General features: G+C 42.6%; 1 protein-coding gene across 4 annotated transcripts in view; it reads right to left on the minus strand.

Moving 5' to 3' along the window:
• The window catches only part of CDK6 (cyclin dependent kinase 6), a 234408-nt gene extending 215114 nt beyond the window's left edge, over window positions 1-19294 (minus strand). Inside the window, exons 1-2 of one of the 4 annotated variants that reach the window (XM_032643379.1) lie at window positions 19152-19294; window positions 15702-16309 (exon numbers count right to left, since the gene is read on the minus strand). In XM_032643379.1, the coding sequence (XP_032499270.1) occupies window positions 15702-15934 (233 nt within the window). In that variant the 5' untranslated portion in view covers window positions 15935-16309; window positions 19152-19294. Of the gene's footprint in view, window positions 1-15701; window positions 16310-16421; window positions 16611-17758; window positions 17849-19151 lie in introns of those variants that run through there. The other 3 variants (XM_032643381.1, XM_032643382.1, XM_032643380.1) reach the window with 3 other exon arrangements.
• Between the last annotated feature and the right edge of the window lie 780 nt (window positions 19295-20074).

The following is a 20074-nucleotide window of genomic DNA, read 5'->3' on the forward strand; positions in this document are numbered from 1 at the left end:
GACACCACTACACATTCTATACATTAAAAAGATTCTACACATTAAGAAAATAAAGATAAAGAATTTATGCCAATAAACCTAAAAACCTAGATGAAACATATGAATTCCCTGAAAAACACAAGTTATAAAAGTGATTCAACCTACATGGGCCCATGTCCCTTAAGGAAATAAAATCTGAAGTTAATAACCTTCCCATAAGGAAAATGACTTCACTGGTAAATTCTATTAATTGTGTAAAAAGAAAATAATACTAATGCTACATGAAATCTTTCAGAAAATCTTTCAGAGAAGCTGGAAACACTTATTAACTCATATTATGAGGCCAGCATTACCTCCAAACCAAAACCTGACACATTATGAAAAAAGAAAATTATAGAACAATATCCTTCACAAACACAGATGTAAAAATTCTTAGCAAAATTTCAGCAGGCAAAATTGCAAAAACAATTTTCAAAAGGAAGAAGAAAACAGGTGGAAAACTTACGCTACCTGATTTCAATACCTACTGTTAAGACTATAGTAAAACATCATGGCATTGGCAAAAATACAGATATATAAATCAATGGAACAGAACAGAGAATCCACGAATAGACCGAAATTTATATGGTCAATTGATTTGTGACAAAGGTGCCAAGGTAATTCAAAATGGAGAAGGCACAGTCTTTTTAATAAATGGTGCTAGAACAGATGGATATCCATATAGGAAAAAGATGAACCTTGACTCTTACCTCAAGCCACACACAGATTTAACTTAAATGTATCATAGACTTGACATAAAAGCCAAAACTATAGAATTGTAGAAGAAAACATGAAAAAATCTATGTGCCTTTGGGGTAAGCAAAGGTAGGATACAAAGAAAGCATAAACCATCAAAGAAAAAAATGATAAACTTTGGAAAAATTAAAATCTCCCCTTTGAGAGACACCATTAAGAAAATGAAAAGGCAAGCCAAAGACCTGGAGAAAATATTTGCAATACATACACCTGACAAAAGACTATTCCAGAATACATTAATAACTCTTACATTTCAATAGGATAATCCAGTCTTTTTAATGGTCAAAATATTTGCATAGATACTTCCCAAAAGAAGGTAAGACAATGGCCAATAAGCAAATGAAAAGATGTTCAACAACACTAGTCATTAGGTAAATGCAAATTAAAACCACAATGTGGTATCAGTTCACACCTAATATAGAATGGTTAAAATTAAAAGGACTGACTGACAATACCAAGTGTTGAGTAGGATGAAAATCAAATGGAACTTTCATATATTGCTGGTGGAAATGTAAAATGGTGCAACCAGTTTGGAAAAGTTTGGCAGTTTCTTTGAAAATTAAACACACATTTGCCATACAAGCCAGTAAACCACTTCTAGATATTTCCCCAAATGAAATGAAAGCATGTGTCATATCAACACAAAGATCTGTACATGAATGTTCATAGCAGCGTTACTCATAATAGCCTCAAACTGGAAGCAACACAAATAACCATCAACAGGTGAATGGATAAACAAATTATGGCAAATCCATATAATGAGAAAGAACGTACTACTGACAGAGTCAACATGAATGAATCTCAAAAATATCTGTGAAAGTCAGATACAAAAGAACGCAATACTGTTTGATACCATGTATATGAAACTCTAGAAAGGACAAAATCTATAATGACAAAAAGAAGATTAGTGGTTGCCAGGGGTCCGGGTAGAGAAGGAGACTGACTGCAAAGGGGCCTAAGGGAACTTTTGGGGTAATGGAAATGTTTTAGATCTTGATTGTGATGGTGGTTTATATGAGAGCATAAATTTGTCAGACCTCATAAAAAAACAAACTCTTAAGATAGATGTCTTTTGGGACTTCCTTGGTGGCGCAGTGGTTAAGAATCTGCCTGTCAATGCAGGGGACACGGGTTCGATCCCTGATCCAGGAAGATTCCACATGCCGTGGAGCAACTAAGCCCGTGCGCCATTAACGACTGAGCCTGTGCTCTAGAGCCCACGAGCCACAACTACTGAGCCCACGTGCTGCAACTATTGAAGCCCGTGCGCCTAGAACCTGTGCTCCACAACAAAGAAAAGCCACCACAATGAGCAGCCGGTGCACCGCAACAAAGAGTAGCCCCCGCTCACCGCAACTAGAGAAAGCCCGCACGCAGCAATGAATACCCAACGCAGCCAAAAATAAATCAATTTTTTTAAAAAATGGATGTCTTTTACAGATGTAAATTATATCTCAATAAACTTCATTTTTTAAAAAAAACAAAAGAATATCTAAACATTACCAGGCATTTAAGGAATCCAGCAACAGGAAAAACAAAAAAGTTAGAAACAAAATGCTGACTAAAACAGAGGTAATACGGAGAATTTTTTTCAAAATTTAGAGCAATTCAAGAACATATTACACCCATAAAATGGATGCTTAAAAAAAAAAAAACAAGCAGAGAACAACAAAAAAGATGGTGTGAGGTTAAAAATATAACCACAAAGAATGTAAAGAATGTAAAGTCAATGGCAAAACCAAAAAAAATAGAATAATTAGAAAATAGAGGAAAAGAAGGTAAGAGACACAGAGGTCAATCTGTAAGACTGACCTTTAAGAGACTTAGAGGTCCCAACTGAAAGATAGCATCTGACTAACAGGAGAAACTCAGAAAGAAATAACAGGACAAAAAGAGAAAGAAGTAATTTTTAAAAATAAAATAAATACGCACATAGAAAGATCCCAAGGAATGCCCAGCAAGTTGAACTTAAAAAAGCACCATGCCTAGTCACATATTTCTGAAGAACACAGCCTAGCAGCTTCCAGACAAAAAAATTCACTAAAAACTAATTAGAAAATCATATTGGTAGATGATTTCTCATTGGCAACACTGAATACAGAGAGAGCAATGTTCTGTGGCAAAATTTTTCATCCTAGATTTCTAAAAACAGTCAAGTAATAATCTAATGAGAGGTTCAACAAAGATGTTTCCAAATAGGTGAGGATTCAGAAAGTCTACCTCCCATAAACAATTTCTTAGGAAGTTACTCACAAATGTACACTAGCAAAAGGGTGTGAATCACTAGAGGAAGAGACAGGATGCAGGAATGAGTGGCTCAAAGTCAGAGGAGTAGTGAAAAAAAGTCCCAGGAAGACAACTGTTCATCAAGCCTGTAAATAACCAACCCAAAGTAAACCAAAACTTCAGAGAAACTTCAGGAAATGGGGCAATTCAACAGAAACAGATGGTATGATGAAGTATTTGAAAAGAAAAAGTTTAGGCTGTGATAAAGGCAAGCAGTACAAGAAAAACAGAAAGGCAACTATAAACTCCAGGAAAAACAAAGCAACACAAAAAAGTCATGGTTTGAAAAAGCAGTACACTAAAATAGGGTGTAATTTTTAAAAAGTGATGCAGAATAAGAAAAGAGAATCCAGATGTCTTTATTTAAGAAAGAAGGACTCCTTCAGCTTCATAGGGTTATAACATTGAACCTACACTTGTGGTTGCAAAACAGAATGCAAATGTTTAACAACTCTAGCAAAGTAGCTGATAGAAGCTGTGATGTTAAAGGGATTACAAAGGTAGAGGAAAGGTTAGGGAAATAAAAAATTCTTCTCTTACTAAATGCTGGATCAAGAGATACTTTCAAAAGAGAAAGAACAAAAAAATGATGTTTAAGGATATTATTTTAAATCATTATAAAAAATAAAAATATCCCTATATAACAAAACAGGGAGATAAACAGGGAGTAGTACTGATGAGCTAAATCTTCATCTTTTGGAGTAGGAAGTCAATAGTTATTATCTGAAGTTTAGATATCAAGAAATAGAGCATAGCGGGCTTCCCTGGTGGCGCAGTAGTTGAGAGTCCGCCTGCCGATGCAGGGGACACGGGTTCGTGCCCCGGTCCGGGAAAATCCCACATGCCGCGGAGCGGCTGGTCCCGTGAGCCATGGCCGCTGAGCCTGCGCATCCGGAACCTGTGCTCCGCAGCGGGAGACGCCACAACAGTGAGAGGCCCGCGTAACACCAAAAAAAAAAAAAGAAAAAGAAATAGAGCATAGCATATTATCTAGATTTACGGGCAAAGGAACTATCAGAAGCACCAAAAATAGAGTTAAAAGAAGTTGTATCTGAGTACTGGGAATAGGGATAGGTGGGACAGGAGCCTTGCTTTTTTATCACATACTCTTCTACACTAATCACCAAGCGCGAATGTCATGATTACCAAAAAAAGGGAGGGCACAAATTCTTTAACATTTTCTAATAAGAGACGGTATATGTCCCATCCCCTTGAATCTGTGGGGCTTTGAACCCACTTTTAACCAGCAGAACATGGCAAAAGTAACACTGCCTGTTCCTAAGGACACTGAGTGGCTTTTGGAGCCATCAGTCTTCATGTAAGTCCAATTACCCTGCAGCCTGGATGCTGAGAGGAAGCCGAGGACACATGGAGAGGCAAGGTGTAGGTGCTTTGATCCACAGCCCCAGCTCAGGTCCTAGCCTACATCAACCAGCTTGCATGAACACCAGACTTGAGAATGAAGACATCATCTCAAGATGAATCAAACCCCCAGCTGCTGTGTCGACGCCAGCTGAAGCCTCAGACATCAGAAAGATAAACCATTCTCACTGTGCTCTGTTCCCCAGCCACTGAATCCTTGAACATAAGAAAATGGTTGTTTTAAGCCCCTAAATTCTGGGGTAATTTACTACAGAGCAATATTTATCAGAACAATTTCTTTAACAGAAAATGTAATTACTTTAAATAAAAAACGACAAACGACTCCCTTGGTATTCTACTTTAGTAACAACTCCTTGCAACATACCTGACAATCGACTGGGACCATCACAGATTTTCACCCTATTCTATCTTTTCCTATTCTATTCCATTCCATTCTTCCCTTTTTTCCTTCCTCTTTCACTTTTTTCTCCTTTTCTTTCCATTATTATTAGTAGTAGTAGTAGTCATAACTAAGTAATGTCAGACCCCTTAGATGATGATAATCAACTGATCTAAGCAGAAAAGAAAGGTGCTTGGAATGGCAGCACCAAATAGGAGTACTGGGACAAGGTTCATGATGGGACTAGCCACTCGTAAGGACAGCTACAGACGCTTATACAACGACTTTACAACTTATGTCAAACTCTTTAAGAGAATGTATGTCAATCCTTTTTATAACATTTCACAACCCAGAGAATCTGAAACTATGTCTTAAAATTCCCACCAAAACATCTAAGTCAATTCTGCCGCAAATGATACAACCATATAAAATGCCAGTTAATATTGTTTATATAAAATTATGTTCATAATTGAATGAAAACATCAGTAGAAGAATTAGTTCAGAGAGGATATATCTTAGTGTCCAGTCTACTTGCTAATCATTAAATTATTAAATAACTCCTAATCGCTAAGTCATAATCCAATTTATTACTATAATTATTAGAGACTACATAATCCTAGAGTTTTAAATGCAATACTAATGAGTGAATAGAAAAATAACATATGTGCTAAATTTTGGTGTTAATATACACTTTCACTCTCATAAAACTTGTGTAAAAGAGTAATCTTTGCTCCCAGTTTAATTATTCAGTAAGTCACTCAACAGATATTTATGTGCCAGGCACTGTTCTAGATATTGAGGATAAAAGCACTGAACAAAATGGACAAAACTTCCTGCTCTCATGGAGCTTATTAGAACATTTCTAATGGGTAACTAACATTCTATATTAATTCATGCATTACTTCAACATATTTGAGTGCGAGGCACAATGGACAATGTAAAGATGGCTAAAATAAGGCTCCCAAGAAAAAGCAATCAGACAACTATGACATTTTTATCATTATGGAATTAAAAGAATGATAGTCTGAGTTTACTTATTCAACAAGCACTGGCTGTGGTCTTTCCAAACGTGCCAGAATTTTCATCTACTTTCAGATCACTAGGTTTCAAATTTTGAAGTCTAAGAAAATTCAGATTTACGTAAGCAATGCCAGGTTCTGTCACTGTTTTACATCTTCACCATACACTATCTCTCACCTCTACCCCAACTTAGCTCATCTTCTGCCACATTCTTCCCTCCTTTTAATGAGCATGTGGTCCTTTCAGTTCATAAGATACATCTCTTGACCATTCTCTACTGGCCTAATGATGGTTTCACCTCTCAATTTTATTTCATCAACTAAAGTGGGGAAAAAAAAAAACTATACCGTTTTTCATAAACAAAGATGCGACTCTTGACTCATCTCAAAAATCCTGTTTTTCTAGGATCAGGAATTGGTACCACCGATTCAACCATGCTTTTGTATAGTTCTCCTGGAAACCAATCCCATCCCTCTGAGTCAATCTTTTTCTCTTTGCAAAACTAACTGGTTTAGTTGAGGACCCAACTGGCATCATCAACCCTAAGTTCTAGTCTAATGAACTCTTGGTTAGCTAAATTACCACTGATTAAACTTCACGGGCTTCAAATAATTCGTAATGACTAAAAGGATGTCGCAACTCTTTTTTGTGTCTTAATATGTAAGAAGTGTGTTATTTCAAAGAAGGGATGCTGTCCTAGTTCTTTAAGGGGACTTCCATAATTTAAATACACTTCATTCATGATCAACAACAACAGTCCATTCTAGCCCAATCTCTAAATCTATCTCTTGCTTTCTTATGGCTCAACACGAAAACATCCCATTTTTACCCAAGGCTATTTAATAACTTCTTTAGGTGATTCTACACAGTTGGAACATAGATGACATCATCTAAAACTCTCAGCTTGAAACTACTCAGATAGTTTCTTGATTTCCATCAGAAAGTTTTAAAATGTACTGGTCAGAGACAATAACCTAAAATTTTAAATGCAAAGACGTCTTTTGTTTTTCTTGTTCTGCTGCTGAACAGGGTTAAGTGTTAACGTTCCCAACTTTACACTTTTATACCTTCTAAAAGGAAAACATTTTAGGAAAAGTAAATGTTTTATACTAATCATTAGGAATACCTAACACAGAAAATTTTGAGATTACTTAGCAATCAAAGGAAACAAAATAAAAAATATATTTCACTAGAGATTACTGCCCCTGAAAGAGAACTGCTTCCTTTCTGTGGACAGGTCTTAATGACTTAAACACAGAATATATGAAAGGAAATTTGAAATGTCATAAGGCAGTCATGCCATAAGAGCCTCAGAAAACAAACAAGCAGCAATTCCAATGTGTAACCTCAAAAGGGATAATTGTTTGAGATTTTGAAATTAAAAAAGAGAGGGAGAAAGAACGAACAAAGAATTCAACTCCTCTTTGAGTTAATTTGAATAGTGAAATAAAAAAGAAATCATCAAACTCCCAACAATTTTGACAATCTGTTCTCAGGAGTGCTATGTCCTCAGACTTGCCCACAATAAATCCATTAGTGAATAGGATACAGTATTGGGTAAAGGCGACACAAATTACCAATACATAGATTAAAGATTGTACTTTACTATAATTACTATAAATCCAATACTTTTCAGAAATACCTAGTTCCATTCATACTTTCACATTGTGTGTGTGTGGGGGGGGGGATGAAAGCACTACCAATCAGCAATACAGATATCTGTGTACATGTCAGTTTCCTCCACAAAATTATAAACTACTCAAGGGCAGAATTTGTTTTGTTAATATCTTATATTTGTGTAATATTTGACCTTCATAGACATAATTCCATTTGATCATAGTAACTCTCAGGTCAAAAGAGTTGTAATAATTTCTATTTTACTGTGGGAAACTCCAGGTCACTCAGCTAATAGACAGAGGAGTCAGAATAGAATCAATTATTCTCTTAGTCCCTGACTGGGAACATATTTTAAACTTATTACAATGGAAAATTTCAAATATATACAAATGAGGAGAGAATAGTATAAAGAACTTCCACAGCTTCAACAATGTTCAGCTTGTTTCAGCTCTACCCCATTTTGAAACAAATTTCAGAGTTAATACCATTTTGGGGGTAAACATTTCAAGATGTAGGTAGTTTCTGTAATCACTGTCAATCAAGTTTAACAAAATGCTTAATACGGCAGATAATCAATAAATACTTGTTGAAAGCTATAGATCTTACATATGCTTTCAGACATTATTACCCAATTCTGACTAAAAAAAAATCAATTCTGAAATCCTAGATGGCATGTACTCATTCATTCATTCACAGATATTTATTCTGGGCTACAAGATGCTGGCCACCACGCTAAGTGCTTGGGATACAGCAAGGAACAAGAAAACAAGGGTTTTTCCAGTACAGAAAGCCAAATTAGTGGGGAAAAAAAGTAAAAGAATTCAAGCAATTGATTAAAGTGTATCCAGAATACCCTACATTCTTACACTTAAAAATGTGCAAACCGTTTTCAACTTTTACTGAATGTGTGCACATTTCCTAATGTTAATGTCTTCTCTACAGTATGTAAATTAAGTCCAAGACTGTACAGTTAACTATGGGAATTACTTAAATTTTAAAACTCACTTTAAGAAAAACTATAAAGATTGGAATAAAACAAAAATGAAACTTTCTCTTTTCAGTATTTATTATCCCCAGGAAACCAAGTAAGCATAACCCAATATACAGATCCATTTTCCCTCTTTATTTGACACTCCTTAGTATTAACATTCATGTGATGGAAACAATCCACGTGGTGCCTTACTTAGTAACTGGACGTCCTTTCCATTATTTCATTCACTTGTTCATTTATTTCCACTGGATGTAGAATGTAAACAGACATGACCCAAAACACATTCCCTGCCTCAAGGAGCTCACAGCTGGGCTGTGGAAAATGGTGGGTGGGGGGGGGAGATTAATATTATATCTTAAATAACAGACATAATAATATTAAAGAGCAGACATATACTAAGTGCCATAAGGGAGGGCCAAAGTTGTCAGGGTTCAAAGGAAACAGAAATTTTATCCAAATGAAGGTACTAAGGAGTACGCCACACACACAAAAAGGTGGCATTAGAGCTTGGTTCTGACGGATGCTTCAACAGGTGGAAAGAGTGGTACAGGGAGGAACACTGTGTACACATTCTGAGATCAGCCCCAACTAAAGTCGAAGAGGTGATGGCAAGGAGCATATATATGTAGGGGAAATGGATTAGTCAGTCGGACTGTAGGATACATGCAGCAAACGCACACGAAGAACACAAGGAAATCCGATCAAAGTTGAAGCTAGTACTAAAGACGAAAAAATGGACAGTCACAGGGAAAATTTAAAATATCAATAAGTATTTGAATGCTCTTATTATATAGCCTTGGTATACAGATACTGTACAGTTAATACCAATAATCTCCCAGTGTTAGGCGGAGATACCTACTAATGCTATATGCAACTCTAAAAGGATGAAAAGTTCTCATCTAAGGGGTCTATAATTTAATTTATTCTACATCATTCATTCAGGAAACATATTGGGCAACTAACAGTATGGACACTGTTATTTAGGAATATAAAAGCTACACACAATCCTTGTTTTCAAGTCAGCAAACATAAAATCATTAAACAAAATATTTTTCTATCCCAAGGGAATGTTTTCTAATATGCAGTGACCATTAGTCATCCTGTTCTGTTAACACTGGATATAAACCTGCGTTTGAACCTTAGTTATCCTCAGTTTGTATCTACAATGCATATAACTAAGGAATAAAATAGCCCACTAAAAATAAGACAATTCTTTTATGCATTTACAAAACAATTCCTACACAGGCCAAAGGGGGTTGGTTTAGGTTAAACCTAAGACCTTCTTCAATGAAAAAATTCTTATACTGTGATTCTAACTCTACTGAACTAAAATCCTTTAGGAAGGGTAAATAGGAATCAATAATTAAAATGCCTACTTAAATGACAAAGTCAGTTATTGTCCAAATTTAGGTAAACTACTAAGTGTTTAATAATGATTCCATCCCAAATAGACTTCCAGGCTACTACTGCACACTCACACAGATTCCTGCCACATGCCTTAAGATGCCTTCATTTCACCTCAGTGGAGAGCAGTTACATGTGCAGCTGGTAAAACAAAATCAAGTATGGTAGCACACTGGTGACATTCAAAACAACTGCCCAGTGGCTCTTATAAAACTCCTTCCTCTGACTGCTCACCTGCCTGTCCCAGTAGACTTAGCATCTACAGAACACCACTCAAATGGTAACCTTTATGTAGGCAGGCTTGTTACCAACTACCTGTGTCCATTTTCAGTGCTACCTCCTGGCCCTTGAACATAGCCCAACATTACCAATACTACCTTCTTCTACTGCCACTCCTCCTGCACCCAGATTTCATCCCTGCTATGTTCTACCACAGCAGGAAGCTCACAATTAATTTCTTTCCTAAGAAGACTGAGAAGCTTATCTGAACTTCATAAGAAATAGAAATCATGTTACTAGTTCTTCAAGAAGCATGGGTAAAACATATTTGCTTAGGTGTCTAGAGGTTGTTATGCTACCTAATTTTCAAGTATTATGGTATTTATTTCACTAAATGGGTATTAGATGCCAGAGCCGCATTATGTAATAGCTCATTCATATGAGTTCCAAGCATTTAGATGTTTTAACTATTCTGTCTAAAATGAATTCAATATTATTACTTAATTATTTAACTACATTATTTACCCATATTATTATTTAACTCCAGTTATTTAAATAATCATAGTTATTACCCAACTTCCTTAAAAGCAGAATTTAATGGATAATCATCACACTTTTTACAGATTTACTTCAGTAAGGCATACTGCAGAATTCAGGAATTTCCTGAGTTGATATGTCATTTATTCCTGGCAAACTATCACCTTTGTCTACATATAGCTCATATTTTCCGAACTAGAAATGTACCCACTTGAGTTAACTTCTTCCACCAAACAAAAAGAATTATTTTAAAATTGCTACTCAGATTTTAGAGAAAGTCAATGACTTTAAAATGGCATGACAGACAAGCTGCCTGATCTCTGGCCTTTAGGTTCTTTATCTATAATATAAAAGGGTTGAAAGACTTCCAAAGTATCTTTCAACCCTAATATTCATGAGTTTCCAACGACACAGTGTGAGTACTGGATGTTTTGTTCTTAAAAAACATTCCTAGAAAATCATCAATAGTGAGGCATATTTTTTTAAGGGTAATTTACTTTTAACAAGGAGTCTATTTTCATAGATATCCATTTACCCTTGTCTTAAACATAAGAAAATACACCAAAAGATACTCACATTTATACAAGTTTCCCTTTTAGAAGCCATTTTCTCTTTGATAGAGAACTTCTAGTAATTCCACGGTGATAATAGTTGTGTAAAAAGGATACAGTGCAGGGCTTCCCTGGTGGCGCAGTGGTTGAGAGTCCGCCTGCCGATGCAGGGGATACGGGTTCGTGCCCCAGTCTGGGAAGAACCCACATGCCGCGGAGCGGCTGGGCCCATGAGCCATGGCCGCTGAGCCTGCGCGTCCGGAGGCTGTGCTCCACAACGGGAGAGGGGAGAGGCCACAACAGTGAGAGGCCCGTGTACAGCAAAAAAAAAAAAAAAAAAAAAGGATACAGTGCAATCAATGGCAACAATTCAGCACTACCAAGTTCTGCAGGAACAAGGAATGGGCAGAACATCATTGTGAAAATGTGTATTTACTAAATAAGCTCAATAAATTGGGACCTTCTCAGGAACTGTTAGAGAATGAAAGACCAAACACACTTTTCACATACTGACATTTAAAAAGGCAATTTAAACCCCTGCTTTTCCTGCCTTCACTGAGACAAGCCCTAATAAACATATTATTCACCTACAAAACAACACTTTTATTCAGGATTCCCATGAACTAACCCACCTGAGGTTATGACCTAATAATCATTGAGCTGCACGCATTTTTCTGGCGTTTTTAAGCAGTGATTAAATATGCTAATAATCATAACTTAACATATTTAGACACAAGTTTACTCACTGAAATACCATGAGTTTTAGTTTCATGAACCAGCACTTGAATTTGAATTACCTTTACTGCTACACTAACAAATTTAATCCCTGGAGACAACACTGACAGCACTTACCAGGACTTTGTAGTGACATGATACTATCATGTACGGGGTTTTGGTGATCATCTTACTTCTTCAAACACAGGGGAATTACTTGGGAGGAGTAGCCAGGTATGATTTACCCAAGTATCTTTCCCAGCACCTAACCCCACGTTTTTTAAACAGTAGGTCCTTTCCTAAATCCCTGTTGAGTAAGTGGAGTTCAAATGTTCGTATCTATTAATTACATGTCAACGTCTTCTTATACAGATGTCTTTGTATGTGCCTAAAGTGAAATTTAATCCCCCAAAAGCATTTGATTCTGATTAGTGTTTTAGTTATCTATTCAATCAGCAAATTCAGGGTAACCAAATTACCACAAATATTAGTTGCTCTGAAAAAAATGGTTAGCTTAAATATAGCAAAACAAGCCAATGGAAATAAAGAGAACTGAATTTTTAAAAAGATAAAAGAACTGCTCATCCCATTACAAGGTTAAGTTCTGTAAATGTAGAGACTTTTTTTGACTTGTTCACTGATGTATCCCCAGCTTCCAGCACTGTCTGGCAAATACTGGGCCCTCAGTAAATATTTGATGAATGAACAGATTGCTGATAAAACATATTATTTTATCTACTATATATATTTAGTTCAGAATGTAAAATAGGATTCGTTTGTGGAGTGCAGAAGCTCTAATGTAAGCTGATACTGAAGTGTGATTCTGGCAAAGTCTCCAGGATTTGGGATTACCAACTGCAAAATACAAGTAAGTCTACATCCCAGACACTGACTGGCTGATCGAGCCTGGGCCTGGGATATATCAAGCACAGGTAAGCAAGAATTTCAAGTTATCATCCCTGTGCATGCAGGCAGTACCAGTGCCAGCAATAACGACAGTTTTTCTGGCAAATCCATCGAAATTAAATCTTAAACTTTTGAAAAATGAATATGTTTATTATGCTCCTTCAAGCTTAGAAGCTTAACTATCTGTGGGAGGTGCCTATGATCATGATCAATTACTTGTGACTTGAAGGCACTTATTAAGGCGTCTGCCCTTTTAAGAAACCTTTAAAGAACCAGCCATAGGACTGTAAAACGGATCCTGTGGGACAACAATAAATCACAGGTTTGGGGGCCCAACTTTGACAACTCTCCCTTGGAAGGAAAGAATTTGTTGTCACCTGTGCTTGACTTCCTGATCCTGCCTGAACAAATATCAGCATCCTCTAAAATCTGAATTCCTAGTCTAGCTAAGACTAGGGGGCCAGTAATTGCCCCAAGGCAGAAGTGGAAGAGAAGAAACAGGAAGGAAACAAAACGGAATGGAGATCTGCAGCTCGTGAGGATGACATCATCAATAATTTTCTGAAGTGTCACTGAATTTCATGGCATTTGACTGATGGTCTCTTCTGACAAACTACAGTCTCATTATATTCAAGGAGCTTCTTGGTTCCAGAGCCTGTAATGTCTGGGCTTGAGTATGACTTGTTCTACAGGAAAGGTCAGGTGAACTGAGGCCTTACTGGGAACTTTCTCCATGGCAAGGGCCACACTAACCTGCCTGAACACAAATAATACGTGGACATTTGAAGCATTCTTAAATTTACGAAGTGTTTTCATATACACTATCTCAGTTTCTCCTCACAATTCTTAAGAGGTAGATGTCATCATCACCACTTAACATGTGACATAGTTTTAGAAAATGATGCCTTTGTCTTCAACTTGTAAGTATAGTCTCCTAAAAATTCTCAGTATAGAATCCAAGACATGGGTTAGTTAGAAATCTGTAAAGACATGCCAACCTCAAGAGAATAAATCAAGAGAATAAGATGGATTAGCCAAAATCTACCAGCACAATGACAAAAACCACCTTCCTTTGTCACAAGAATAAATTGTGTTTTTTAAAGGATGTTACACCGGGGTGCCTCTGTAACACTGCTACAATTGGAAGAACATGATTTTATTTATATACATGATAATCATCCTTAACTGGACACTATCCAAAGGTAACAGACAAAATAAAACAAGAACTTTGGACCTACAATTCTAGTGGTGGAATTCACCCTTTGGGAAGTGTCTAGGTGATTCCACTAGGAAGATAACTAAGTTACAGGGGACAAAATGTACCCTTAACTTTTCTCTCCAATATCACAAAAGACTCCCCAAAAGGGTTTTTGTTGTTTTTCCACAAAGAAAACACACACACAAAAGGTTACCTATTGCTTTTATTTATAATCCCATCTTCCTAAAACACTGATTCCCTCAGTCTCATTATCTTTTGTCCCTCTCTTCTTTACTGGCTAAAATAGAGGTATATTAGGGTCCTGTCATTATAACCATTTACTACTTTATTTAGGTATTTATGATTCTTTGCTGCCTTCTAGCCTGAGTCTGACTGTGTCAGGAACAAAGCACAACACAAATCATCCAACCTGGGATAAGAGGAGACAAGCTGAAACCTCCCAGGAAGATTCTGTAGATACCTGGGCTCCCTGAAACTACAGAGGGCTTGGTATTTCAAAGGTCAGCCTTGGGTCTCTCCACTTTGATGACTAATGTTAAACTGTTTGACCTTTTTACAAAAATATTTATCTGTGCTTATTTACATAATTTCATCCACAGCACACATACAGTAGTAGACACATATTTGTTGAACAGAACCCCTAGACAGATGAGAAGACAGGAAGAAGACCTCAAGACCTCCTTTTTGGAACATACTATCTTAGGAGTTGAGAAAGGTGAAATCACACCCTGATTTGTAGAAGTTTCTGGGCATTCCTTTTCAGCTTAAAACTATGCACCTCTGTTTTAAAAAGAAAAGGATGACACACCACACGATGTCAAACACACAATGGGGAAATTCCAGGATCACTAAGAAAACATCATTATCTTAAGTGACACACACTTTGGTTTAATACTGGTTACCACACAAGAGAGGCTATAAGTACTGGTGCCTCCTCACCCACCAGCACAACCCACCCAGGAAAAGAAAGGGCAGGACCTTTAGAATATAAAGATTCCACAACCTGGACTCACATCTGGCCCTTTGGAGAAGGAGTCTAAGGACTATGCTGGCCCAGAGACATAAAGTAATGCAAACAGGTAACATTTTGGGAAGAAATTTTTTAAATGACACAAACTGGGCATCAGCACTGAAGTCCTCAGACCATCAGAAATCCTTATTATTATGCAACGTTAATAAAAAGAAACTGTGTGACTGGCAAAACTATTCTTAAAAGTTTCTGTACTTTTAAACCTTATTTCTACTAGGCCCCGACAATAAAGCTTTCTTTCTACTAATTATCACCATATCCTCAGACCTCTCACTCATTCTCTCAAAAATTCCCCCAATGGCCATGGAAACCATGCTGGGGCTGGAGGGGTGCGTCTCAGGTTGGCCTGTTCTGTCCCTAAAAGACGCCCATCTTTCTGGATGCCTTTCAGGGTGGGCAGGGAGAAAACACTTAGAACTTGCACAGCGGCAAGGAGGCCTGCGCAGGTCACATTTTATGACTTGTCTTTCTGTTCGCTGTCTGGCAAGGTCACCGGCTCTGGCTCGTGCCTCTGTGGACAAAACTTACTCTCACTCCGTAAGGTCAACGGGTCGCGCCGGGCCTCCCTAGCCGCCCCCCTGCCCCTCAATCTTCGTGGGCCCCAGGATCCCAGTCCCGGCCCTCCCACGGCGCGCGGCCCCAGACGGCGCGGGCGCCGCTCCACCGCTCACCTGACCACGTTGGGGTGCTCGAAGGTCTCCAGGTGCCTCAGCACCGCCACCTCGCGGATGGTAGAGAGCGGCATGCCCTCCTCGCCGGTCTGCACTCGCACGCGCTTCAGCGCCACGAAACGGCCTCCGTTCTTCAGGTCCCGGGCCTTGAACACCTTCCCATAGGCGCCCTCCCCGATCTCCGCCACGCATTCGTACTGCTGGTCGGCACGGCTCAGGCCGTCCTTCTCCATGCCGCCCGGACGCCGCCCGGCACGGCGCCGCTGGGGCGGGCGGGGGGCGCGCTCGGCTCGCTCGTGGCCGCTGCTCGCCTCCTCCCGGACCCCACAGCCCGCTCCCTCGCGCCCTAGAGCTCGATCTCGCTCTCTCTCACCCCGCCGACTACCGCGGTCCGGCGCTCGGACTCTCGCGGCCACCGGGGCTGGATGGAGCGACCTCCCCGCGGGCGGGCACAACCCTGGTGCCGCCGCTGCGAAACTCCGCCTGCCGAGTCGCCGAGGAGCAAGCCGATCCCTCCTCTTCCCTCCCCGACGCTCAGTCCTCCGTTCAGGCACCAAGGCGATTACATAGTCTTTGCCCGAGCGCGTCTCACTCCACAGTCCTTCCACCTAAAAGAGGAGACGGGAGGACAAGAAGAAAGTGTAATCAGACATCCCAGGCGCCTTCCTCGGGGTTCCTGTAGACACCCCTCCTCCTCCTTTACGAAGCCCCCTTCGCTACCCTCTGCGAGCTCCTGCCCTCTCCCAGGCCGCTTAATCCTTCCTGGTTCCTCCGAGAAAAGCGAAGTTACTTTTCTCTCCCTGCAGAGCTGGAGCCGTCTTCGCGCGGAGAGGTTGCAGGGGCCCCTCGGGGATGAGCGCGGGGCGCGAGACGCAGTGGAACGAGAGGGGGCGTGCCAAGCAGCCCAGAGTGTGCCGGGAGCGCGGGGGAGGGGAGGCGCCGGGCACGTCAATGTCACGGCTTAATATTTATCCTTATATCATTGTGCTGTGCTGCTACCCTCCCCGCCTGCCCAGGCCTGGAGGTGCAGGGAGAGGGGCTCCTGGGATGCCGTGGGGCGTTTCGGGGTCATGCACAACCTGGTGTGGAGAGACCGCGGGTCCACTGGTGTGCGGCCGCAGAATGTGGGTGGGGGCTCCCAGGACCCTGTAACCCGAAGCTGGGAGTGTGCGAGAAGGGGTGGTCAGACATCTGCTCGGAAATTGCTTCCTTTCTTTCCACTTTCAGTTTTTCTACGAGGACACATTTTAAAACGACTTGCACACACAAATGGTCTTTTTAGGGTAAAGGAATCTGGATTGGAAGCGGAATTCTTCCTCCGACCTAGAGGACCTCCCTGGTGGAGACCCATCAGGTCGGGGAGGGCTGGAGCTCCCGCTCCTCGGGGGTGGGTGAGCGACAGGGCCCTGGGGGTGGGGTGGGAAGTCGCCCACGGGACCCTAAGAGTGGGAGAAAGAGGTGTTCACCGCACTTCAGCTTGTCGTCTCCTTGGAGAACAACTTCAGAAGGAAGGCAGCATAACCGTGACTCGCCTAGAAATTTTCAACCGATTGAACCTGAGCAAAACTCAGCCTCCCCTTAAAAGGGGTGGGCGAGGGGAGTAAATGCTGAGCCTCCAGGGGAAAGTGAGAAGGGGTTGCGCCCTTGAGGCCTGGACTCGCGAACTCTTCCCCACTCCCAGGGTCGTCCCCAAAGTAGGCAGCAGAGGTGGCTGCTCCATTCCCCTTTCGGCTTAAGGCCGGGTCCGAACAGCAGCCAGTGGCCCCCCAGGAGCCCCCCACACAACAAAGCGGGGTGGGTAGGGGACGACGCACTATCCCTTCCCATTCGGCTGCAATCCAGGACCCAGGGAACCTCCTCCCCACCGCCGCTTTGGCCTCGGCCCGACAGTCGCCACTACAGCCGCGTGTCCGAAATTCTCGGGGCACCTCGGAATTACCCGCCCGGCAACCGCTGGCGCGGTCGCCTTCTGCCAGGCATTATAGAAACAAAGTGCGTGACCCCCACGGCTTGCGGGCGCAGGGGCCCGCAGCGAGGGCAGAGACCCTCACACTCACTCTATTCAAAACTCTCCTTAAAAGGTGAAGGCGAATCCTGGGGGAGCCGAGGAACAAGCCCCTAGAGCCAGCACCGCGGTCTGAGGCAGGCCGAGGGCCACACAGGTAGCTGAGGAGCCGCCGCAGGCTGCGCAGCCCGCCCCCTCCCGCGGCCCCCCCTCCCCTCCGCTCCCCAGTCCTGACCGCCGCTCGGCAGCGAAGGAAGCGTCGGGGACGTCCCACCCCCGCAGGGAACTGCGCCCGCTGCCCCCGCCTGGCCCCGCACCGCCCGCCCCGGCTCTCCCCCCTCGCTCCCCGGACTGTAGGCTCCGGCGGAGAGAAACGGGAGCAGCAGTGCCTTTTCCCCCCCTCTCCTCCACTTTTTTTGTTGTTGTTGTTGTTGCTTTCCCACGCTGGCTGAATGTGTCTTGACCCCATTTCAAAAAAGTTTGACATAGTGCTTCAACATTTCCGCATTCCTCCGCGACTACAAAGGCTGCAGCCGCCTCCTTCTGCTTTCTGTCTCTGCTCTCTGTCTTCACACTCAATGAAATCCTTCATGTGCCTCTCCCGAAGCCTGCCAAGCACCGCAAGGGTCGCCACCAGCGCAGCGACAAGAGGCCGCACCGGGGACCACGACTCCCGCGTGTGCGCACAAGTAGATGCGCCCACGTGCACACTGACGGGCGCGGTGCTGGGCCCGAAGGTGCTCACCCCGGGGCGTGCGTTTTAACTTCGATATTTTAAATTAGAAACGTAAACTGGGAAACTAAAGCAAGCGTGCATCCTTGCGGGGCTTCCAGCCTGGGCACTGGCCGCCTGCGTGCACTCCTCTAAGTGTGCATAACACGCCCGCAGGGGTTGCCAGCAAGAAGTCTGCGTTAACATTTATCTCTTAGTGGGTAAGGTGGAGCCCACACCGTACCTCAACGAGCTTTCGGGGGACATAAACATAAGGCACCGAAACACATTCTCCCCCATGGAATCCGCAACAGCAGTGCATTTTAAACCCTAAATGTGGATTATTATGTGAGTTTCCGAGTAGAGTTTGAGTTCCGTTTGAAGAAGCTGGATAAAAAGTGTTTGTGGGTGCGTTTGTGCTCAAGGCTATGTGTGAGCTGGCACAGGATCTCGGTGTTGGGGGTCGTCCCTCGTGTGGCGTCCTAATCTGGCGTCCTCTGGCCGGATTAGGAGAAACTCCTTTAGCTCCCCAAAACTAGCCCCCATAACTACCCCGCCTCGGTTCGTAAGGGGTTAACCAAAGCCTATTCCGAGAACCTACCGCCCCCCCCCCACCCGGTCCCCGTCCCCCCTACCCACCCTCGCCTCCGACACCGGCCAGGCCTCCAAATCTCCCCCGGGGACCCTCCCCCCCGACCCCGCAGCCCACCCACCCAAGCGCACAGCTCCTTACCTGAGGGGCCCGGCCGCGTCGGGCCTCGCGAAGGGGCTGCGGGTATCAGTCCGACCTTCACACGTGTCCACGGCGGCGCGGAGCAGGTAACCCGGCTTGGAGGAAGGAGTTACCAGCACTCTCTTCGGCGAAGGGGTGGGCACTGCGGCGGAGGGAGGAGGGGCGGCGCAGGGCGCCGCCCGCGCCGCTCGCTGGGGGCGGACGGGGCTGCGGGGCTCCGGCCGGCGCTCGGGGCCCGAGCCGGGGAGGCGACGGGGGCGGGGTTGGGGGCCCCGGAGGACGACTCTGCCGGAGACCCTCCCGGCGGCAGGGTTGGGGGCTCGGCTCTCAGTGGCAAGCGAGTGTGCAAATTAAAGCCTTCCGGAGAGAGGGGAGGCGGCCGAGACCCGGCTGTGCTCTGAGCCTCCCCGCTCCCTAGCTCTCTGCTCAGAGTGGGGGGCGAGAAAGAGGGGGGAGTTCAATGAAAATTTCCGGCTTTCACTGCAACTGGAGTGAGGGATCTTGCGACTAAAATAAGAGGCGTGAGAGGGAGAGTGGGATGTGTCGTCGGGAGTCGGCGGAGTTACCAAACCCAGGGTCGCCCAGAGTTGGGGTTTTGACAGAGTGAGGCGGGCTGGGCGTATCAGCAGTCTGTGATGTAGACGGATGGGAAAAACACAAAACAACCAACAATAATTATGAGGGGCTGGTGGGGATGGTATATACCAACACTTTCCAAGAAACTGAAAAATCAGACCAAAAAAATAACTCTCCTCTATTAAAAAAAAAAATTGGCAGGACGCCTTGCAGAAAAGAAAATACTAATCTGTCCAAGCACTTTTCACTTTCAGCATGAGCTACATTTGTTTTGTTTTCCTTCGCTTCCTTTCGGCCTCACAAAGCCCTATCTTTTCCTTTTGGACAGAGGATATGACTTGGAAATT

Source organism: Phocoena sinus, chromosome 9 (genome assembly GCF_008692025.1).
Source record: "Phocoena sinus isolate mPhoSin1 chromosome 9, mPhoSin1.pri, whole genome shotgun sequence".
Lineage (NCBI taxonomy): Eukaryota > Metazoa > Chordata > Mammalia > Artiodactyla > Phocoenidae > Phocoena > Phocoena sinus.